General features: G+C 36.9%; 1 protein-coding gene across 2 annotated transcripts in view; it reads right to left on the bottom strand.

The window, feature by feature from the left end:
- PDHX (pyruvate dehydrogenase complex component X) overlaps positions 1-25,405 on the bottom strand; it is a 1,629,376-nt gene that overhangs the window by 895,099 nt on the left and 708,872 nt on the right. For both annotated transcript variants that reach the window (XM_044082641.1, XM_044082640.1), the window contains one exon: positions 13,774-13,982. In XM_044082641.1, the coding sequence (XP_043938576.1) occupies positions 13,774-13,982 (209 nt within the window). The remainder of the gene's footprint in view (positions 1-13,773; positions 13,983-25,405) is intronic.

Below are 25,405 nucleotides of genomic sequence, written 5' to 3'. Positions count from 1 at the left end.
AACATTCCATGTCTCTATTTCCCACATTTATTTGTTAAATATGTTTGTTCTACATGACTTGTATGTTAGTTTGGTTTATGGTCTTTGTATGTGATGTTAATATGTGTTTTTGGAAAGCGTTGGCCTTTGTTTTATCTTCATTCATTTTATATCCTGAAAAAAACTGTCTCAGAATATCCCACAACACTGAGAAGTCCTTTTTCTAGTTCCATCAGGTACAAAATAATATTATCTCCAAACAAAGCCAACTTTTCTTAAACACCATACCAATTATATCATTGAGTTTCTGAGTCCCTTATTTTCTTTGCCAATGATTCTAAATATAATGCAAATAACAAAGGGAAAACAGGACACCCTTGTCCAGTTCCTTAGTTCAGACACAACTTATCAAAGAGGTAGCCTCCCACATTGATTGTTGACCCTGACCCCTCATATATCCTTTTAATTAACCTAATTTCTAAATCAGAAAATGCAAATGCTTCCACTGCCCTACTTCCAAGATTCAGGCTTACTTTGTCAAATGCTTTTTCTGCATTAAGACTCATCAATAAAAGTGGTATTTTCTTACATTCTGCTTCCTTCTGGATCAACATTGCTCTATTAATGTTATAAAATGACTGCCTCCCCTCAACAAAACCACACTAGTCCATATCTATCAATTTTGGGATTGCAAGTGGCATGTTTTACCTACTATAGACATACACACTTTATAATCATGGTTTTAAAATGAAATAGGCCAATATAAAGCTGAAATCAGACGGGTCTTCATTGTCTTTGGGTATTACAACCACCACAGCTTTTTCAAGGATGTTGGTGCCTCCCCTCCTTTTAACATACTGTTAAACAAAACCTTCCAGATCTTCGTCACTTTCTTCCCTCCTAGCTTCCAAACTTCCTCCTGAATACCATACAATTCTTGAAGAATTTTCAGCAGATTGGTTATAAATCACCATTTTTGTCTCATCTCCGCCTATCTTCACAGTTAGTTATTGAGCTAACCATGACATATTTAAGTCTTCTATATATATTTCCATTTGTGCTTTTTCTTGATTTCTCCATTTCTCAGCTTTATACAAATTTTCATAAACTTTCAGAAATATCTCTAAAACCGCTACATGATCTCTGGTTGTTTTTCTTGTTATAGGCTCCCAAGTTTGTCAACAACCCTTTCTACTTTCTTTTGCCTAAGTCATTGTGCCAAAAAATGTTTGTGCTCTGGAGTTATCATCAAAAACAGTTGTTTAACAGCAGTCTTTCTAAACTTTTGTACATTATCCAGCTGCTCCCTTATTTTCTCTTTAGTACTCTGCAATTGTGCCTTTTCTTGTTATATGAGAGTCCCCTTTCTTTGTAATACTTTAACCTTTGTCAGCCTCACTAAATAATTCCTATTACTTCTTGACTAGACCTGTTTTTGTTTTATTTCTACCCTAATTTTAAATTCCACCTTCATTTTATCCCACTCACTGTAACATTTGGAATACTTTCTATCTTCTCTAATAACTCATAGATAATTTCCACTACCCATTCCTTAAATTTGTCTCTTCTTAACAGGTATGTGGGGGAAGCCCCAGTGTCTCATCTTTACTACATTTTATTTAAAGATTTTTATCTTTGTAATTATTGGTGCATGATCTGACATATTTATTGGATATGCAACGAAGTTCTCAGTTAAATGGATGTGTTCCTGTGAAATATCATTTCTGTCAAGTCTTTGGCCATTTATTATACCTTGAGGAAAAATATGTAAATTCTCTCCAAGTTCTTAATACTGAAATCACATTTTTCTTTACCAAATATTTTCATAAATGTCTTCAGAAATCTACCTTCTTGTTATATTTTCCTTTCCTGCCCACTCAGATACATCCTCGTTGTTGCAAATCAAATTTCAGTCCCACCTACAGGTAATATTCCTTGCCAAAAGCTAATTATTTCGCTCAAAAATTTTTAAGCTCCAAAATAACAGTTTTAGGTCGAATATAAAAACATGCCAGTGTAGTCCTCATCCCATGCCAGTAGCCCCTTACTACTACAAATCCACCATTATTATAATTGTTCCTGTTCTATCACTAGTGGCGCTCCTCTAGCAATTAATATAAGTACTCCTCTTTTCCTTTATCCCTGAAATTCTTCATAATATCCACCCTGAAATCCATTCTTTATCAAATTCACATGCTCATTTCTTTCCAAATATGTCTCCTGTAGCATTGTTCTTTGTAATCTGCATTTCTTAAAATAATTAAGGATTATTTCCTTTTTGTCTATACTTGTGAGACCATTTACATTTCAAAATAATATGGAAAGTGCTTCCATTTTGGTTAAGAAGTCTTTATTCCAGCCTATTGTATATGGTGGCTTTTTTAAATGTATATTTCCAGTTTTTGTGACACATGCACTCATTAATGTTTGGCAGGTTAATCCTTTATACAGTTTTTCTTATCATCAACATTGGAACATATGTCACATTTTACAAGACATTTTGTTTTAATAAAAATCTTCAAACAAAACCAAACCCCCTCAGAATACTACAACCTGTCAACTTAATAAAAACAAACATAACTATATACATCTTCAAATAGTGAAGTTTAACCTTCCTGATATGAACATTTCTGCCAAGCAGACACCTGCTACCATAGGCCCAAATTAACCTGAAATTGAAGGCATCCATTCTAAGGCACATGTTACTTACACTGATGTCTGTTTTATTTTTTGTCTTTACTTACCCCCCCCCCATATGAAAACTACTTGCATTCTTTCATAAATCATTAACTTTTAGTTTTTAAAGAAGTAACATTCTTTGTCCTTTTATCAGACTGCCTCCATGGAAAGCAAGAGAAAAAAAGAAAAATGTATCTCTGTTGCAGCCTGAAAGACAATCTGAAACATTTATTGCTAAAGGAAAACTTTTCACTACATTCAGTGTTCTCATATATACTTGCTTTCACTTAAGATTTCTTATTAGATTAAGCCAAGGGACTTAATCCAGACATTCACCTATGCAAATGTAAGGGAAAACATATGAGCTCTACATATATAATGATCTGTTTACTTTTTCAGCCCTTCTCCCACTTTAACAACCCAAGATTACAGCCTATTAACGTAATAATTTTGTCTAGATTTTCTTTTCTTTTTGCACTACACTACCTAATTTCTTAATACCAAAATATAAAGAAAGAGAACATGAATAAGAAAAAATTGCATATTTACTTTAATAACTTTATCACATACAAAAACAACTAAAAATACTTTACTATAAAATACACAATTTATATTCTGAAATTTTCATAGAAATACAGTTACGAAAATAAATTGTTTTATTTAGTTACCTTTCTCCCTCTTCTTCCCTCCCCTCAGAGTCCTTCCAAACATTAATGATATGAAGTGAGGCAAATGCTTTTCAGTTCTTCACAAGTTTAAGAAAGTCAACAAAAGTCCACTCATTCCATTTATTCTGATACAGCCGTATTAAACAAAATGTGACTGTTGCTTTGTGGTCTCACATTTATTCACTAATTTCAATGTTGCTGGTTTTTCCTGTTCATTTCCATCTTCCATCTCCAAATTCCAGTTCAATTCCATGGTACTCCAAATTCTTCTGGGCAACTCCTGTGCTTTTCTGTCTCTCGGTATTTTCCTGTGGAACAGTGGATAAGGAGTCACTGACAAAGTCTCTGATATGCTTTATTATCAGAAGAATGAGAAGTAGTGCCCACTTCTGTTTGGTGACTCGTTTTTTGTTGGACAGACTTTTGCATTTCCTCCTTAGCCTGTTCTGCATCAAAACATGACTTTAATCCTCCAAAAAAAAATATTCTGAAAGCAGCTGGATACTGCATCTTGAGATTCATACCTGCTTCTCAACATTCCCCAACTACTGAAATAAATTTGTTTCTCTTCTGTCTGGTGTACAGTGAATAATCATTTTCCAAAAACACTCTACTGTCTCCAACTTTTAATACTTTGCCCTTTTGCCACAGTTTTGTCAGGATCAACTATTTCTACTGGTAGGTTTGTAAATTTTCTATTAACAGTTTTGGCTGTTTTCAAATGGCCATATTTAGAGCATACACACAGTGTGCCCTTTCAATTAACAGTTCCAACTTTGGAATACCAGTCCAGTCACTTATTTGTGCTTTCATAAAATGAATACAGCCTGTTACTTCTTGTTTCCCTGGTACAGCAGACAATCTTAGATTGTTCCTATATGCTCTGTCCTCTAATTAAACCATTTCTGAAACATCTCTTCTTGAAAAGTATCATACTCAGCTAACCTTTTCTTCATTTTGATATGGTTTTTGCAGTTTTATCAGCTCATCTGAATATCTGTTTAAAGATTTTTCCATTTTGTTTCCAGCCTTTTATTTGAGTTGATATACTTAGCTCTGAGCATATTTGACTTATTTTTTCCTCTAGATTACAGGAAGACATGTCTTGCACCAAAGCGGGAGCTTGAACTACATTTTGCTGGACAGTTGCATGATTCTTCCCAGTCAGTCCTTTATCTTCATTGTTCTAGCTGATTTTCTTTCAGGCTCTTTTAGTTTCTTTTTCGCTGGCATCCAGACAGGGTAGTTTCTAGCCAGTAACTGAATTTTTCTCAAGCTGACAATATCACTGGCTGCTGTTTCTCAGTTTCTGTTTTCACACTGGGAGAGCTGAAGTTAAGGGAGGGGGTGGTGTAATGGTTAAGGCATTTGCCTCGCAGACACAAGGTACAGAGTTTGATTCTCACAGCTGGTAACTGGCTAGGCTTAAAAAGGCCCACAAAGACAGTTAGCCTAGTACCAACCTATGAGCCTATGAACATATAAATCAATGTGCCTTGGAAGTCTAAAGAAAGTGAGAAATTTTAAAACAAATTTAGATAAGTGCACTAATCCATATTTTGGTAAAGCAAATTAAAGTTAGAAGAAAGGTCAAATTAGAGCCCTGGGTATCTCATCTGAGTTACTGTTTCTAGCACAGTCTTAGAGGGGATATGGATACCCCATGCTGTTGAAACTTTACCATATCTGAAAGGTGCACTAAGCAACATAACCATGGTTTTGATAACACAGCTTGACAGCTGCACTGCTATAAATGAGAAAGCCAGTCTAGAAAAGTTAGTTTGGAGGGAAGTCATGACATTAGCAACAAAATGAAAATGCCTGGTTATCATAAGGGCAGCTGCATACAGTAGTAGCTCAGGATCTAGAAGTTACTTGTGGAAATAGCTGATAAAAACTGAGAGGAGGCTTCTCTATCAGAATGCAATCTGCTATCAAGTCATCCTGTTATACATCACCACTAGAACACTTTCAAGGGTAGATCGCTCACAATTTTTAAAATACCTAATTGTAAAGTAAAAAAAAAAACATCAAAACAGCAGAAAGCATTCTTTTTTTTGTAAAGCAAGCTTTAACTGTGTCACTTTTCAAAAATGGAAATGACAACCATTTTAACATTTCATCATTGTGAGATATAGCAAAAAAGGGGAAAAATTCAACAAGGACACCAATGACCTTAGATACATGCTCCATGAAAATTTCTACTAAATAGCTCTAGTGACCACTGCACCCGAATTTCAATTTTATGGCAGATTTATTCTTGATATAACACACATTAACTTCACACTGAACCACAAACTTCCTGGATATACCAACACTTATAAAGTTTTAATGTTTGCCTATTTTAGCTATAGATAATCCACAAAGTACAGATGTCCACAACATAATTACTGCCTCACTGCCAGAAGTGGTAGTGATCTAAAACTATCCATGAATCTGCCACTTTTTATCCAAATCAATATTTTCAAATCAGGTAAGCTGAGATTTTTGTCATACCCAAATAATATATTAATTTTATGTTGATCATAAAGTTAGATCTTAATTATCTATGTACATCCACTTCGATATATGAGACTTGCCACCACCTGATGGTTCTGGCCAGGATTAAAACTTCTCTACAAATCTTAACCTCCTCCACTGACTCCAGCAATGCACAGTTCCTCCCTCAGCACTTCAAATTAAGTTTGCCATAACTTCCCACTGGAGATATAATCCTAATGTTAAAGACCTATTATTCTTTGGACTACAATTAGAAAGGCCTCAGAAAACTGTACTAGGTCTGGCAGGCATACAACAGTAATGGTAGGGGGGTTGCTGAAGTGGATGGACATGGAAAATTCAGATAGCTGAGATCCATCATTATAGTAAAAATGTAGCCTAGACAACTTAGGTGGCATCGTGACAGAATGTCATGGAGTATGGTGACCATGAAGGAAGACTTGGATCTAGAGATCATATCTAGCTTACTGTAGCTTGCAAAAGCATGCAGTGAAGTTCATTTCACCGTAGCACAAATGTCATCTATGGAAGAGTTCCTAAAGAAGCCAGATGAGGAGGCCACAGATGTGGTAGAATGTGTTTTTGGTTTGACTGGAACAGTCTTATTACTTGAGGTGTATATGAAAGACATACAGCCCGAAGGACATCTGGACAGAGTTACCATGAAACCTTTGGTCAGAATTTTGCAGATTCAAAGGATACCACTGGTTGGTCAGGTTTTCTGTTGTTTTGTTCATTGCAAGTAAAATCTCAGTTGTCTGTGCTCATCAAGAAAATGCAGAGTGTACTCTACTCAAGTAGAATACTGAGGAAAAACAAAGGAAGGTGAATAGCTTGAATAATGATTGTTTCAAATGCTATCTCTGACATAAAGGAAGGGCTGACTCGTAAGGAGACCCCGTCATTGTGGAAGATCATTGAGGAGGGCAGCCTACAACTGTGAAAATCTCTTTGCTGAGCTGACAAACACTATAAAGAGTGCTTTTCAATAGTTACTTAAAATCAGTTGAACTGACTGGTTCAAATAGAGGAGAGGCAAGTGTCTCCAGAACAAAGTTAAGATACTAAGGAGGAAAGGGATCGGTAATAGGTGGTCAACGGAGAAAGGTTCCTTTTAGAAAGGCCTTGCATGCATGTGATGTCAAGTTGTGAAAGCTGAAATCTGGATGAAAATCTGATACTGCTTGCAGATTGACTTTGACAGTGGAGAAGCTAGAATCAGCATCAAATGAGGAAGACAGGAATAGTAAACCTGAGGGCACCTGGGCTGAAAAGATGTCTAGGCCTCACTGAATTGTTCATGGGGAGAACTTTATCCACTTGTCTTTATACAGCTTCCTACTGGAAGATTTCTGCGATATAGTGTGATTGGTACAAGGAATCCCCAGCCATCAAGGGAATTAGAGAAATCATATGGTTAATTTTAAGGACCAAATGTCTAGGTGAGGACTGCAGGATGGATGGAAAAGCAGATCAGGTAAAAGATATGAAAGTAGGAGTCTCTTGTTTTTTTCTTTTTTTTTAATTGGCCAAAGAGAGAGGATCAAGACTTGGTGAGACCAGAATGAGGCTATGAGTACTGCTGCACAGTCTGGCTTTTTGTAGGAATCCTGTGAGCAGAGGTAGTGGTAGACAGGCCTATAGAAGTCCCAGTGGACAACAGTGAACTAGAGCATCCCTGGTAGTCTGTCCCTGTACAGGAATGTGGTCAAAGAAATTGCTGCATTTACTGCTGGTTGTATGGCCTGCAGCCAACCTAATTGCTACTGAAATACACTGCTAAGAAACTGCAAGTGTGAATTGCTATGACACGCTAAGAAAAAAAGTCCTAGAAGGCCCACAGTGCTAGGAGGACCACCCTCATCTTCAGTATGTTGATGTGCAGGTTGGCGTTTTGCTGAGTGCATATTTATTGGGCTCCTACTCTAAACAATGCCCCCTACCTTACAACAAATGCATCCATGGTAACTATGACTGTCCACAGATGAGGAGCAAAGGGACACCCAACTATCTGTTTTTGAATATGTAACCATCACTGCAGATAAGTCCTAGATGCTCTAGATATGCAAACTGTCTTGTTCAGTTCTGACACCAGACATGACCATTATACTCTGGGAATCCAGTGCAACACCCTTATGTGATGTTGTGCATGAAGTATGTTGATGATTGTTGCTTCCATATGGCCTAGTATCTTGAGGACCAAATAGGTAGGTGGAGCACGGTGGAGTAACTGAAGAATGGCAGACTGCAATGAAGGTACTCTGCCATGAGGTAATCTCATAATCTTTTCCACACTATCAAGATAGCACCCTATGAACTACCCACATACTATTTTTATACACTTTATCTACTCATAGGCTATGTATATGTTGTTAGGATGACTAAAATTGTCTATAGAACTGTCTAGATGTGTAGTATATCTTGTAACCTACTTTACGTTCAATCAACTTATTTTTGTATAGTATTCCTCATGTTGCTTGTATTGTTTGTGGACTATACTGTATTTGAACTGTACTGTATGTGTAGCTTTTCTCCCTGGGCATCCACTGAAAATGGGTTCAGTAGATCCAGTCGGACCACCCCAGTAAACAAATGGCAAATAAAGAAATAAATAATAAAGTGTCCTAGGGTGAAATGTTGTGACAATTTCTGGAACCCAAGGCTTTATCTATGGCTGAAGAAACCTGAAATCTTCTACACACAAACAAACTCTAATAAGTATTCACAAAATACACAGTGTATCAACAAGCTAGTGAAACAAAGAAAACTACTATACTAGAGATTTAATGGATGGATTAACTCGCTCAAGCCTAAAATGCCTTTCTTGTATATTTCCAATTCACACCCATACTGAATTATGATATCCAGAACTTTTTTGGGGTCTGGCTTCTTTAACTAAATGACTTACCAGCTAATAATAGATGGTATTATAAAGGCCAAGGAGTTATTAATGAAATGACATTAAGATTGTTAGTCCTGGATGTCCTGCAGTGGAGAAACTAATCTTTGTTTGCCACTTATTATTCATATTTTCAAATTTACGTTCATATTGTCATAACTAAGAGACCTACATGTTATTGAGGCATATGGTGTGAAACACCAATGTGGAAGACAGGTCAGCTCACTGTCAATGATGATTTATATCACTATAATGGAATATTGCTAGTTGTTTGCTAGTAATTATGAAAATAAGCGGCAGTTTCATATGTACTTAACACTTCAAAAACAGAGTGACTTACAAACTGCTGCAAAAACCTTAGATGTTGTAAAAAATAAATCCAAACATTCCTCCAACTGTATAACACTAAATAAATAAAACTGAGCAACGCTGAACACTGTACAATGTCCCTCTGCTTTGAAATAAGCTTCTCGGTCGAGAAAATTTGTAGAAACACACTTTATTAAAACAAAAAAGTAATAAGACTTAGCGCTTTCAACCACGCCAAAATATGGACTTCATCAGAATAAATTGTTACTCATTCCATTCATTTAAATATCCCTAAGGCAGGAGATGCTAAAAATAATTAAAACAGTGTAACTTTTAAAGAGACAGAGTCTTGTCTACTGGCAATGACATTTAAAATAGTTATGATTAAATAACCTTTGTTACAACATAAATAATATGCATAGAATAAACATAGAATTCAAATAGAAAATTGCGATATAAAACTGTATAAAAACTGACTACTGAATAAAAATACCATTATGTCTATAATTAAAAAATTGTAAATGTCTTTGATTAATATAAAGTGACTTCTTGTAATTTATGTAGACAAACAGTTTTGACACTTAGACCTACAAACTAATTTCTACAACCTTGCTTGCAAAACTGGTTTTATGGGGATACTATCATTTAATCCAGGGGAATTGGTGGCATTTAATAACAATTGCCACTTAACTTCTTTTTTTCCCAGTAATGCCTTAATATTTCTACCTCTCAGATTAGGTGTGATCTGTTCTAGTATACAAACTTAAATATGCTGTATTTTGTACTTTTCTCCAAATGTCTGTAAAGTGCAACGTTTTTGTCCTTTCTTTTAATAGTATACAGGTGATCATATATTCTATTTTTAAGACACCTATCAGTTTTGCCGATGTAAAATCCTGGTCATTTGGTGCACTTAGCTAAGTATATTACATGCTTAGTCTTGCAGTTACTATTGATGTCTTCTAATTTAATGCTTTCTTTTTCCAAGATTGCATGGCATTGATTACAATTCTTACACTTCCTAGTATGTCCATCCCTGGAGGCATAGCCTTTTGAGTAACTGCTACTTTCAAACTTATTCTTTAAATTATTTCCTGTTTTGTACACAAATGTTGGAGTCCTCCCCAACTTTTTATGTACTTCATCATCACACTTTAAAATATTCCAATTCTTCACAATAATATCCCTAACATGTACATGTGGATTGTATTCTAATATTCAGGCTCTGCTGTAACCATTGTCCTTTGAGTCTCCTGTAAGAAGACTTACATCTGCTAATATTGTGCTAATATAGGTTTGTATTTATTACCCCATTCTTTCTTAACTTACTTAGTTACGTCTTCAATCAAAGCCTTGGGGTAACCTCTATCCCTGAATAAGGACCCTATAAAGTCCATTTCCTGCAACATTTCTTCATAACTGGATGTCATCCTGGCAGCCCTGATGCACTGCCCTTTTAATATACTTCTCTTTTGACTCATAGGATGACAACTAGAAAATTCCAAATATGAATTGCTGAACGTGCCCTTTCTATATATCCTGGACTTAAAACCATTGGTAGTGTGTGAAACGTATGCATCCAAATAAGGGGAACCATGCCTGTTACAATTATAAGTAAACTTTAAATAAGTACTAGAATCATTCAAATAGCCCACAAAATTATTAGCGTCCTCAATTGTGCCATCCCACAAAATAAATATATTGTCCAAAAAGCTTTTGTAACATTTAATATTTTTACAATGGACACTATTGAAGACGTATTGGTCTTTCCAATCTAGTAGGACCAAATTAGCAAATATTGGGGCGTAGGCAGTGCCCGTTGCTGCTCCCCTGTTCTGCTTGCAATTTTCTTCCTAAAAGTAAATAAAATTATTGTCAAGGACTACTAACATAAATTCTACAATCAGACTGACTTTCTCCCATTCATAACCAGCATACTTTCTTATGCTACTGCAAAATCTTTCAAGTCCGTCTTCCTTGGGGATACATGAAAATAGGTCTACCACATCAATGGTCAAAAATATTAACCCATCCTTGCAAACACTAGGTTTCAAATGACTTAAAAAGTCCCAAGAATCTTTAATAATATGTGGGACCTTCCCATAAATATGTTTAAGCCATCTGTTGATAACTACTCCAAAAGGAAAGGTTTTAGATTTACTGCCTGAAATTATTGGTCGGAAGGGGGGTTCTAACTTATTCTTATGTATTTTGGGGATTCCCACAATTGTGGCTAACACAGGATGCTCCACCTTTAAAAATTATACAAGTCAGAGGTAATTCTGTTGTCCAATTGAAATTCATCCAAATACAAGTCAATACGCCAATAGGCTATATTGATTTCATTAATCAATATTTTCGCATAAAATTAGCAGAATCTTGTAAAACTGTATATATTTTATTAATGTATTCTAATGCATTAAACAATACCATGCCTCCATCCTTATCAGGTTTCATTATACGAATGCTGTGGTCAGAACATATTTCCCTTAAAATCTCCAATCCCTTAGAACTTAAGTTATTTCTAGCCTTCGTTGCTTTTAAGGTTTGCTGTAACTTATATAATTCATTAGTTACCACCTTTTCATAGGATGTAGTAGTGGTGCAAATTCACTTTTTCTTTTAAGTTCACATGTCTGTGCAGAACCTTTGTCGTCCTTAAAATAAAGAACTAAATTTAATTTCCTTAAATATAATTTAAATTCTATCAGGTTGTCAACAATATTAAATTTCATATTGGGCACACATTTCATGCCCTTAGAGAACACACTGAAATGTTATTTTTCTAATTTAGTATTAGTATAATTGTATATACTAAAATTACCAAGGCTGTATTTTACACTGTTAGTTTTAATTATCTCCTGTTCCACCTCTGACTGTCTTTCGTCCAATTTTCCCCCTTTCCTTATCCATCTCTGATTCTTCCAGTTCCAATCCTTTTGTCCTGAATCATTGGTGCCTTAGGGATATTTAAATGAATGGAATGAGTAACAATGTATTCTGATGACGTCCACATTTTGATGTGGATGAAATAGCTAAATATTATTACTTTTTTGTTTTAATAAAGTATGTTTCTACAAAATGTTTCGACCAAGACGATTATTTCAAAGCATAGGGACATTGTACAGTATTCAGCACTGCTCAGTTTTATTTTTTTAGTGTTATATGTTGTAAAAAATGTCATGGACATTCAGAAACCATGTAGCTGAAGCACTTGATGGCCTTAAGGGGTTATTTGCATATATCCCAAGGGCCTCTGTTATAGGAGGTTTAAAGTATCACACAGTGAAAACTCTAACTTGGCTAGGTTTTTTATTTCTACTTTTTACTAAATGTTTTGTGTGATCTTTTTTACACTTTGCTTTGGATGTTAGTTGAGATACTTTGCAGGCACCGTAACAGTTATGGACATCAGCTGGGTTTAAAGACCCTATGTTTCTAAAGTATAGACAAACAGTCCACTTTTGCTGTGCTCATGAGGTCATAAGAAGGCTGAAACATACATTTCATATATAGTGGGGTTTGGCTTTACTGATCTGAATGTATCCATAAAGACTTAAAAAGGAAACACTCTAAAAAGTCATGGACATTCAGAAGCCATGTAGCTGAATCACTTAATGTCTTAATGTCTTTAAGAGGCCATTTGCATAAATCCCACGGGCCTCTATTACAAGAGGTTTAAGGTATCACACAGTGCAAACTCTAGCTTGGCTAGGTTTTTCTTCTAGTTTTTTACTTAGATGTTCTTTAAGAAAATTGTCTTTCATATCTGTAAGTTCCACATCTTGAGATATATGAAGTTTTATTTGTTTTGCTAATTATACAATTCAGCAAATGTTTTCATATTTCTGTAAGTATTGCAATAAGCATGCACTTATAGAAGAATTTATCTTTGTTATGTGATAGCTTATGTCTGGTTAACAAAAATATTCTAACAATATATGTCTAGGTTATATAGTTGTCAAGATGTTAATATTTGTGAAAGTTAAAAATGTATAATTTGGGATTTTGATGCATTATAATACATTACAGTATTTATGGAAAAAATAACAATGCAACAACTATTACCATTGTAAAGAATATTTCTTAACTATAGCATTGCTATTTGTGCAGTTTTGATAGCATTTATTGTTCACAAAATATTTAAATTTGTTATCTTATGTTTTTTGCATTTATTTTTCAGAAAATGCTCTAGAATGCAAGATGTGTGTAGGCTGCTAGAGGTGTAACATTCCACACCACATAAGTGTTAATAAATTAATCGTCTTGTAATGGCAATCACATAATTAAACCCATCTGCTGAGAAGAGTAGAATTTTGCATGGAAAAATAGCAAAATCTGTTACATTTTTAAAATTCTTGATTACAAATTTAGCAAAGGGTGAAAGAAACATTGTTTGACTCTAAGAAGAAAAAAAAAAAACATAAAACACTCACCATAACTCTCTTGAGCAGAGAAAATCATGTATAAATCTGATGGTGGCAAACAAGACTTGGAGTGCTGAGGGAAACAGCAGTCCATTGCAGGAGTCAGGGAAGGAACTTGCAATTTGGGGATAAATCGTAGGGCTACTTGGGACAGCCTGGTGGTGACCAGTCCCATACAAAGAAGTGGACAGCCTGGACAATGTAAGATCTTTGCTTTAAAATGCATTATATTATTATAAATACAATATCTATTATACAGTATACAAGCATGCACTGTAAAAGTCTCCAAACAAATTCAATACACCACACTTACTGTGTTATCTCAGGATAGTGTTTGACAGTTTGGGGAGCTGATGCACTGGGACCCACTGGTGATGTCTCTGGAACGCCTGCGGGTTTATCCTGAGCAGGGGGCACAGAACCTGAATCAGCAGGAACCTCTACCTGTGTCCAGTCCTGTCCTTCTTCAACAAGCAACGCAAGCAGAGCTCCCAGTGGCACATTTTTACTGCCATCTTGGACCTGTATAAAAAAAAAAGACAAATGTACTGTCAGCAAATCAACTAGTTTTTGCTGTGTACACAGAGAAACTAAAGGAAATTTGGCAAGTTTCTTTGTTAAGCTCCTGTCATCATATTCAAGCTAAAGCAGTTCAGTAAACAAATCAATTAAGTTAAAGTAAGTAGGTATTTCAGTCTGTCTGTATGCTAATTGGGCAATGTGGTCAGTTCATATATATAAAAGTGAGGAGGGGCTGACGTTGGAGATCTGCATTTCAAGTTTAAGTCACCTTTAGTGACATTTATGTATGCATGTATGTATGTATCTATTTATTTATTTCATTTTTTTGTTTTAACGAGGTTGTACCCACTTGGTTTATGGCATATTTTAGGGAAGATACAATGAGGTTTGCGAGGAGGGTCAACTGTCCAGGACACTGGGAAAAGTTCTTTAATCTTTCAAAGGAAGGAGTAGTTCTGGAAGGAATAGAATGACAGATGGCAGAGTAAGGGTGGAACTATAACAAAAGAAAGAGGCAGTAGATGGTCTAAAAACGAATGTGGACAAGGGGAGTTCTAACTAATACTGAAAATGGAACAAAGGGTGGTTGGTAAACCCATTTCTGCTATGTCTGAAGCTTAGCAACAGGTAGAGGATAAGAAAGAAAGGATGTTGATACAGTCTGCCAAACAGGAAATAAAAAAAAAGAAAAGTGAGTCTCTGCCAAGACGAGTAAGAAAAATGTCCATTTTCAATGCTACCAAACATTTCTTTGAAAGACATAATGTACTGAGCATTACCTGTATAGTTATTTATATTTCATTTTTTCCCCAAACTATCACTAAGTGTGTTCAGGATATATCTGTAAGAATATTTCTGAGTAACCGTGATAAGTAATTACTAGAAGATGAATGATTTCTCAAAAGACTTTATATATAGTGACAGTTCATTGTATGGAGGTTTAAAATTAACACTGTTTCTAGGGCAAAAGTTTGTTTTCCAAAAAGATGTTACTAGACCATGACATTTTAGTGGTAAGGTGACTAATGAAACAGAAAAACAACGGAAGAAAGGTAATGCTCCTATTGGGAGCTTGAGACAATTAGACATGTCTTTGTTATTTCTACCATAGCAAAAAAGCTTTTCTTCTTGTGGGCACACAGTTTTATTTGGAAGAACAACTTATTGTGGAAGATTAATACAACTGAGACTGACAGTATTTATAAAAATAATGCAGTTTATTATATACAAGTGAATATAAGGTAAATTCTGCTAAACTAAAAAGTCTTGTAGTTTAATTAAGTGTACAGCAAACACGTTTGGCTACGTCTTTTTTTAAACAATCCACTGGCTCAGTCTTATATAGCCACGGTGGTGCAATGGTTAGCATTGTTGGCTCACAGCAAGCGGCTCTCCGGTTCGATTTTTGGCTGGAGTGCCTTCTGTGTGGAGTCTGCATGTCCTCCTCATTTTCGAGTAAACTATAAAGACATGCAGGCAGGTGTGTGCGTGTGTGGGTGTGCCTTCTTTGAAGGTTGGGCATTGGGCTGTGAACTAGGCACCGTAAAAATCCACTGCCAATCATGAGCAGACCAGAGATCCACTGTGGCGACTCCGAACAGGGAAAAGCTGAAAGACAACAACATTGGCTCAGTCTTATACTGAAGTCTGTGTTGGTATCACTCCCCTCCTCTCTTTCTCGCTATCTCTCCGGATTTCTCTAGCAGGAATGAAATCCAGATTCTTATCCAAGACCCTTCTACACCACAGATGATTCTCTCAGATCCACTGCTCTAGACTCACAGTCCATTTCTACAAAGGGGCAAATGCACTCTGATTGGTCTTTCTTAGCCCTTTCTTTCTTTATTTTGCATCAAACAGTTCTTCCTAATATACATCTGGTCTAAAAGCAACAGGCGCACTTAGCAAAACACTTACTGCATTAGAAACAACTATCTCTCTAATAATAATTAATTCTTTATATCACTGCTATGAACACTATTTATACAACTCTATACAAATACAGACACTGTTTACATCACCATTTACACTTTACTCACCCTCTCCCATTTTCTGGCAAACACCATGCTAATCTAAAATATGCATAAGGATTTTATTTGTTCTTGAGTAAAGGGTCATAAAAATCATCAGAAGTAAGAATGATGTTTTTGATGTATACCTTCTGGACAATGTAGCTGAAGATGTCATTTTGTTTTATATAAGAAAAGGTGGCATTTTCAACAAATGTGTTTTGCTATTTCAAGTTTTAGAAAAAGAATTTAACTTTTATATAGGTTTTACTATTTAATAAATATTAAGTAAGCTTGTTTTCCTTGCTGCAATAAATTAATAACGCCCTAGTCTTTTTGACAGGTGCTGTTGGATCTTTTCATCCACCTGAGCCTATACAGTCTATAGTCTCACTCTTATCCAGCCCTTTTCCTCCCCACTGCCCAACTCCATACCCATTTTGTGACATAAATTTCACGCCAGTGGGGAAGATTGTGTTTTGGCTTTTTTGCCATCTTCAGAATTCTTCAAAAAAAAAAAAAAAAAAAAAAGGGTCATAGAATACTGTAGTTTGTATTGTGTTTTGTAGACTACCAGGCAACCATTCTGATTTCAGGACAGGCCATAAAAAATGAATATGGGGTAACCCTATAGACATGTAAATACAACGAAAAACAAGACCACCGGTAAAGAACATACAGTAAGAACACATACAAGGCACTAAAAATTTTAGCATCAAGAATTTAATCAAGGAAAAATATTGAATGGAATGAGCGCAGGAATCTGTCTACTGTCGCATGAACCTTTGCATCATCTTATGTTTTCTAAAAGCATGTGACTTTCAATAAGGCTAGTAGCAGTCATGTCACAGAAGTGATTGAAACACTACAGATCTTCAGAGCAGATAGGATTAGCAGACAGAACTAAAGAACTGTCTAAAGCTCCTTAAACTTCCCCTAGTTACACTTCTCCCAACCCTTCTCAAGGACAGCTCCACCAGGTTTTGAGAGACGCACGAGAAAATGCAAACAGAAAAGAATAAAAGAAAAAAGTCTGGCATTGTCCTTTAAATTCGTGCTGTAATATTCAGCAGTGACTTTGGCTTACTTAGTGTGATTTCTTTCTTTCACTGAATTATTTGCAATAAACAACAAGAAAATCAATAATGAACATGTACACACAGGACTTAAATAAGCAAAGTACAATAACGGGGTTGGGCACAAGATAACTTAAACGCTGGCCTAGTGCTGGTGTCCATCACTGACTACGTCTCAGAAATACCCATCCTTTCTTGTGGTACGCACAACACACAATGAATGGCATATAATCTTAAAGCCACTGCAGTTACTATTCAAACCATTCACCTCCTAGAGCAGGTTGCTCTGGTAAGACAAGCTAGTATTTTGATATCATTAACACATCCATTCCAACACATTCTTGTAAATTGAGCAAGTCCATAGCCTGTAATCCACTAAGTACAATAAACATTTTGTCCATAAAATAGACTTATTTTTAGCCTTTATTTAGACTGACTCAGAGACAGTCACTTAACCACACATTACTCATCACTGAAAAGAAACTGTACTGTCCACTGGACTTATCTGGTTAACAAAGTTTCAATAAGGAAGGCATATAAATGTAAAAGACTGAGAAATAAAGGTATATGTAAAGCAGAAGTAGTAAAGAAAAACAGGTACAAGTGTAACTTGGAAATTGACAGCAGACAAGTTGCTACTTAGTCCGTGCATTGTGCCCAAACCTGATATGCTTTTATTTGTCAGGATGCTTCATTAGCTCCTTTATGGTCTCTTCTACAGTTCATTCTCGGACATTTTCTAATGAACAGAAATGATCTAATATGAGGGCACTACACATTTTAGTTACAGAATGAATCAAATATTACAGGTATACATGTAAAAGTACAAGCAGATAGATGTTGGATTTGCACTGGCGTCATGCATATTCAGGTCAATCATTCATCTCATAGATTCCTAGCATAACTGAGTCACCCTGAGCAAAAACACTCCAAGTCTAGCACACTGAACCACACCAACAACACAAACATCTTAGTGACAGGTAACTTCTTAGACACACTGGCTCATCACTCACCACACTGAAGAGGGAGAGGGAAACCGTGAGCTGTCTTTCTGTTACCAAGATTTCTGATATTACAAAGGCCAGTAACTGCACAGAGGCAGAATGTAGAACCACGTGAAAGTAACCTCTGTAGACATAGCTGGAATATAATCTACCCTTTCTTGTCTATACTTCTAAGAAAACTCTCTCTGAATTTTACTGAATTTTCCAAGTGGATTTGCAGATTCTTCCCTCTCTCTCAAAACCTGTTGCAAGAGTCACCATTTAACGCTTAAGTGAGCTAACTGGCAAACAGTACAGAATTGGGCTGACCACTTCTGCTGATGTTAACTTACGAGGCACGTCATGTAGATTCTTTGCCTATACTCAAATTGAAATGATAGTAAAAACTCTACAGTCTCAACTGTGCCATTATGTCCAGGATGCCTCAGTTCTACAAGGACCGAATAATACTTTAATATCCAAAGAACATGCTTTTTTCATTTTCAGTCCTAAACTTTGAGATGAATCCAAAAAACAGAATTAGGAACTGCCAGTCAGCCAAACAATTCATTCTGACGCTACCTGTACGTATGCAAAAACAAGCAAAATGTTGATGTTTTTCATATTCAGCCATAACTTAACTCTTAACAATTCTTACTCCCACTTATAGCTATTTCTTTGTTGAACTGATACTTGAAGCCTGTAAATGGTGTCTGTACTAAGTAATATAATAACATGTTGATTGCACAACTGTATATATATTTTGTTCTTATTGCCTTCCATGCTGATGGACTGACCGTTGATATGCATCATTTTTTATGTAACTACTGTGTGTCACACTGTTCTATTTTTACTGACATATTTGTTTTTGTATTGTCTCCCGAAAATTGGCTAAAATTAGTCCTCCTGGATCAATCCATTACCCTAGGTAAACTTACATAAATAAATAGATAAACTACACAGATACATGCATAAATATCCATTAGACATATTGCTATCATGTACATATAAAAAGTCAAAGATGGCATACATTCATTGATTAATCTCCCAGCTGCCACAAAATACAGTCACCAAGGCCTAGTTTGCAGTCATCTGCGAACTTGGTCAGCCACAGTCCTTCCGTGTTAGCCTGTACCTCCGAGAAATATATACCGAGCAAGAGAGGTCCAAGGACTGAGCCTTGTGGGACGCCACTTGTAACTGGTTTGGAGTCTGACATGGCTCCAGCAATTCTTACCATGTGGGTTCTGTCCTTGAGCCAGTTTGCAACCCATCTAGTGACATAGGGGTTTATATTTAAGCTAGTGAGCTTATCTATAATGCCTGAGTGGGGTATTGTATCGAAGGCTTTTGCAAGGTCCAGGTAGGCTGTGTGGACCACCTTCCCTTCGTCAATGGCCTTGGTGACTGTTTCAAAGAAATCGACCAAGTTTAAGAGGCAGGATCTGCCCTTAACAAAGCCGAACTGGGTAGGATCCAGTGTCTGTAGGTCCCCAATATCTTTATTTATGAGGTCCATGATGATCCTTTCCATAGCTTTGCAGACCAAGCTAGTCAAGCTTATGGGGCGATAGTTTCCAGGGTCCGTTGAGGCACCACCTTTGTGGAGAGGGACCACTGTTGCTGTACGCCACTCTTTGGGTACATATCCTGTAGTAAGGCTGAGATTGAACAGTAGTTTTATGTTTAGGTTTAGCTCTTCTTGGAGTTCATGTAGGACGCAGCCCGGGACACCGTCTGGTCCCATTGATGCTGTGTTTTTGCTTTGGAGAGGGCGGCTCTTACCTGAGCATCTGAGATGTCAGGGGGCAGCACTCTGCTGGGATAGATATTTGCCCTTTTGGTGGGGAAGGGGGGGGGAGTTTGCGCTGAACCTGTCAGCTAGGATGTTGGCAATGTCTGTGGGTTCGGTGTATTTTTTGTCATTTTGGACTAATTCTGAGGATATCTGGGAATTCCCACCCAGGTTCCTAACATAACTAAAGAAAGCCTTGTGATTATCCTTAGTGTCCTGTGCAATTTTTCTCTCGAAGCTGGCCTTAGACGATTTTATGAGTGCCCGTAGTTTTTTGCTAATACTGATCAGAGATGCCTTCCCTTTTGGGGATTTTGCTCTATAATGCAAATGTTATGACACACTTCTTAGATAGTTGTCAGGTTATGATACTGTATGTAATTTCACTGTGGAGCTGGGAATGATGATTATAGGTCTGCTGATGGAAAGAGTTTCTGTCAGAGCAAAAATAACAAAACTCAAATCAGAGAATGATGGAAGTTCTGTGAATTGGACAGCAACTCTAGGGAAGCCAAAACTCAAGAGAGAGATTTCTAAGTAATAGAATGCTTGAATCTCATTTTAGTATTAGCTGGTATTTGAGGGGATGTACTTCCCTATATGGAAGTTGCAACAGGGAAGCTTTGTCCCTCACATAAAATGCCATGTTTTCTGTGTATTCCTTTGGTAATGAATGCTACCTTCAGAGGAAACAGTATTACAGAAAACAGTTGCAGTGGGCTGTGCATCAGTTTTGTTCTTAACAATTACTAAACCACCTTAGCTTCACTTCTTGCAGAGGCTTAGATGAGACTGGTACTACAGCAGAACTTATAAACAAAGACATTGGCAACCTTCAAACACTGGACCCCACCCAGTTTGGGTTCGTGAAGGACCAATCTCGTCTCCTGAACGTGACCGACTTCTTCACATCAGTCTGTAGAGCTGTGGACGAGGGTAAGGCGGTCCACATAGCCTATCTGGACCTCGCCAAGGCCTTCGACACCATCTCCCACTCTGGAATCATAGATAAACTTACTAAGCTGGGCATAAATCCCTACGTCACTCGATGGGTTGCCAACTGGCTTACTGATAGAACCCAGACTGTAAAAGTCACCGACTCCAAATCCAGCTCCAGACAAGTGACAAGTGGAGTACCTCAGGGTTCAGTCCTGGGACCGCTCTTGTTTGGCATCTACTTCTCTGAAGTACAGGCCAACACTAAGTGACTCTGACTAACAAAGTTTGCAGATGACTGCAAACTGGGAGCCATTATTGAATCCCCAAATTATATGGATATTCTTCAAAAGAGCCTTACAGAAACAGATGCTTGGTGCCAGAGCCATGAGCTCAAGCTTAATGCCAAGAAATGTATAGTTATCCCCTTTGGGAAAAACCATGTACCCATAAATTACCACATAGGTGGCAGTACACTAAACACCGAAAGTGTGATGAGAGACTTGGGGACACAGGTGGACAGTGGTCTCACCTTTGATAACCACATCGCCACAACAGTCAGGAAATCTTTCTATGTGGCACACCTCATCAATAAGGGCTTATCATCCAGAAAAAAGGTCAGTGTCCCACTGTACTTATCCCTCATTAGACCCATTATAGAGTACAACGCCCCATTTGGCATGTACTTCACAAGACAGCTGCAACTGCTGGAAAGGCCGCAGAAATGCCTCACTAAAATAATAACAGGCCAAAAGCAGATGCCCTATGATGACCGTCTAAAAAAACTCCAGCTATACTCTGTGGCATATCGTCTACTCAGAGGCGATCTCTGCTTAACATACAAGGCCATGTCAAACCCTGAGCTGTTGGACATGCTCCACTTAAAGAAATCCCAATCCCTTAGAGACACGCACTCCAGGGATCTAAACCTTGTCATCACAATGAACAAAACATGCTGGAGGGATAGGTTCCTGACCCAGAGACTCCCCATACTCTGGAATAGACTGTCCATACATGTCAAGCAGAGCGCCTCCTTGTCCTCTTCAAAAGGAACCTTGACGATTGGATGGGAGATAGGAAATTCACCCCGGGGATCACCAGGGAAGTAAATATTGTCAGAAGAAATATCCAGGGAATTGATACAGTTAGACTTGTATAGGCCCTAAGGCTGATAGCCTAGTTCCAACCTATGAACATGCAAAGGCGTGCAAAAGATGGAAATTATAGGCACTGCAAGTTAGAAGGTAAAGAGGAGAGAGGATACTGGTCAAGAGTGGGTCTAGTAAGGATGGATTCATAACAGATTGCAAGAATACCTGTTTGTGTAACAAAATAGAGGTGGTGATAAACATTAAGGCTTCCAGAGTCTAGTACATTAAAGGGCATGTAGGTATATCAGATGGTATCCGATTCTAGTTTGAAAGCATGCCACAGAAGTAGGAAACAAATGCATAAATAGAGGACAGAGTAGCTCAAGGCAGGCAGGAACACGTGCATTGAAGATTTTGTCACATGTTCTTTCAGTCTGTGATATTTCCAGAAGCAAGTATTCTGAAGACACAAATTATTATGGAAATCTGTCTGTAGTCTAATAAAGTGACTGCAGGATATTTAAAGCCGTCTACCTTTCAGTGTTTGCAAGCTCACGTGGTGGGACACAGCAGAGCAGTGACACGATCTTCCTTCTAAGGGCAGCTGCTAGTGCATGTTGAAATATTTCCATTTGTTGCTATAGTATTCTACATTTATAACAGGTAAGCTATTTTCTCTTCCTCTTCTTACTAAGGGACAATGAAGCATCTTTTGTCCTGCATTTGTTTCATTCTGCAGGAAAATTACCACGCCTCTTGTTATTTTAACTGCTTTTCTGTACCTGAAAATATGAGGCACTGCTTTAGTATTAAATGAGATTTGACATGAATTTCTTTTCAAGAATGCCTTAAGACTAACAGTGGTAACCTACATAATATATAAAGAGCAAATATTTATTTCTGTTTTTGTTATACTCATCATAAAATCTGTTAGCTCAAAAATAGACTCACTAGAATAAATGCAAACAAGAAACAAGCTTCATAGTTCATGGTCTCACTGCGCCTTTACAGTGTGTGAAAATGTATTTTAAAAGTTTAAAACCTATGTAGGTTAAGCATTGTATGATTTCTTTCTTCTGGTATTTATAGAGTGAAAACCTTTTCCTACACCAGTACAAACAGTTTCCCAGAAGACAGCATGCTTAATAACAGCCTGCTCAAATTCTAAATACAGCAAAACAACTACAGTAGAAGCGTCTGTTTTATGGAAGCAAATTAACGCATTTTATCTATACTTAAATACTTCAGTGGGGGAATAATACTTCTAACTATCACTTATCGGAAAGAAGGAATTACAATCTGTACTTTCTAGTAAGTTAATGAGCATAATTATGTCTCATGTGATGTAGTGGGTGGGGGTTAACACAGCCAAACTCTACACTGGGAAACTTAGCATTCAGTGCCAGAGAAATGTTCACACATTTTATCTGCAGCAGCTAGGAAGATAATAGATGCAAACAATGAGCAGAGCCAGTTACTAACAGATTATATAAATTATGTTAGACAACAGTAGCAAACTGCTACTCAGTTTCCAATAATTGCACAGGGGTAGGATTATGGATTTCTAACCTAAGCGAATATACCACTTATTCACCCTGTGGCAGCATACTGTTTATCTAATTGGACGCAGCATTCCATGAAAGGGATGGCTGAAGGTGAATAAAAAAGGCTGCAGAGTTCATATAATACTGGGCTTTAATATAAAATTTTAGTTAGTTTTCAACAGATAAAACAGGGAATCACTTTATTCTTTCAGATACAGAGGTGTCAGAATCTATGGGGGGACTAGAATCTAATATATCCTGGTGGTTCCATCACCAGCCGTTTAGAAGATCGAGTGTATGTCTTCAAGTGTCTTATGTAGATGCTGTAGAACTGCAGATGCTACTCTCTATATTGAAATCAAATACTGGTGCCATGTTGGGCAGATGGGTCTATGTTATATATTCAAACTTTCTAAATGCCGAATACCATATGTTCGAGACCATATGGTCGACATTCGAAAGTTTGAATATATAATAAAAAAAAATAAAACATACCTTAACAGTGCAAGCAGGGGAGCAACCCCCATACCCCCCTACTTAAATATACCAACTCCAAGACCGCACTTTAGTGCAGAAAAGGGAAATTCTCCCATTCTGCACTGTATGGCGCCGTTAAAGTCAGTCTTCGAACACTTGAAATGTCAATCATATGGTCTCGACCATATGACGTTTGACATTTCAAGAGTTTGTTTATTTGACATAGACCCGGGCAGATGTCCCCAGATGTTCCAATTCATAGTCACTGCCAGGATCACTCCTAACTGCTGTTAAGACTGTTGTATGTGTACAGCTGTAACAGGGTAGTGGTCAGATTATAGAACCAGTTGTATGCATAAAAGGATTCTGCTGTTTTTCTGTGGTATATGTAGTCCCACTGTCTGAATCACAGCCTGCATCAGGGCTTGTATCTTCTCCTTGGAAAGTGGTCTGACTACCAGATGCTCAGTCCCCTTTTCCTTCTTGATTCTACAACATTCTAGTTCTGTTGTTAAATCTAGATCTTCAACGTATAATTCACACTTTGCTTGAAGACAGGGTTACCATCTGCCCTTCATTATGCAGGACTGTCCATATTTGGGAAGTTCCATCCTGCTGGGGGGGGTGACAAACAGCCAATGACCTGAGATTTTTGGACATAAAAATGTTTTCTGTGCCCAAGCACCTCTCCTGTATGATTTATATAATATAAATACTTTACATTGTTACTATCTTTTCATCATATCTATACCATTTCAACACTTTTTGTCAAATTTAATTGTATATTTTTTCTTTTATTATTATTACATGACTAATGTCCACTCTCACTTTACTGTATCCTATGTATTCCTTTCTCAAATTGTACGTATATATGCTTTTCAATTACATCTATACTACTGTTTTATTTAATGTTATTTAATTCTCTGCAGCTTTTCTCCCTGGGCCTCTGCTGAAAATGGGTATTGATTACCCAGTTGGACTTCCCCGGTAAACACATGTCAATCAATCAATAATTAAATAAATAAATATATTTCAAACTTTTCTCTTAAAGTTGCATAAAATGATTATTTTTGTACCTGGAACTCCTTAATATGACACAGAACAACATAAATAACTTAAATTATAGCTTTTATGTTGGAATAAAGAGTGAAGTCCAGTAATGCAAACTGACTGTAGGTATCACTTGTCCTGTAAAATCTCATATTGTTGTAAAAAATGAACCACTTTAGTGATCTGAATAGATGATAGCCCTACTTGAAGAAGTTGTTTTATTTACTCAGTTACAAGAAATGCACAGCAAGAAATGTTGACCCAGGTTTCAATTATCATTGCTAAAATGTTCAAGTTCCAGTACAAGAACAAATGCATTTTAGCCACAGAAACAAAGACCCTAACATTAATGGTATAACAGAACTGCCAAGAAGTCAGTTAGGCAAAAGGAAAGACACAAAGAGAAATTTACTTCCTCGTTAACAGCCGCAGTGGATGTAACCTCCTGGTTAACAGAAAGGC

Source organism: Protopterus annectens, chromosome 9.part0 (genome assembly GCF_019279795.1).
Source record: "Protopterus annectens isolate FY-2018-M chromosome 9.part0, PAN1.0, whole genome shotgun sequence".
NCBI classification, from domain to species: Eukaryota; Metazoa; Chordata; order Ceratodontiformes; family Protopteridae; genus Protopterus; species Protopterus annectens.
This window is presented reverse-complemented; position numbering and strand designations above follow the sequence as displayed.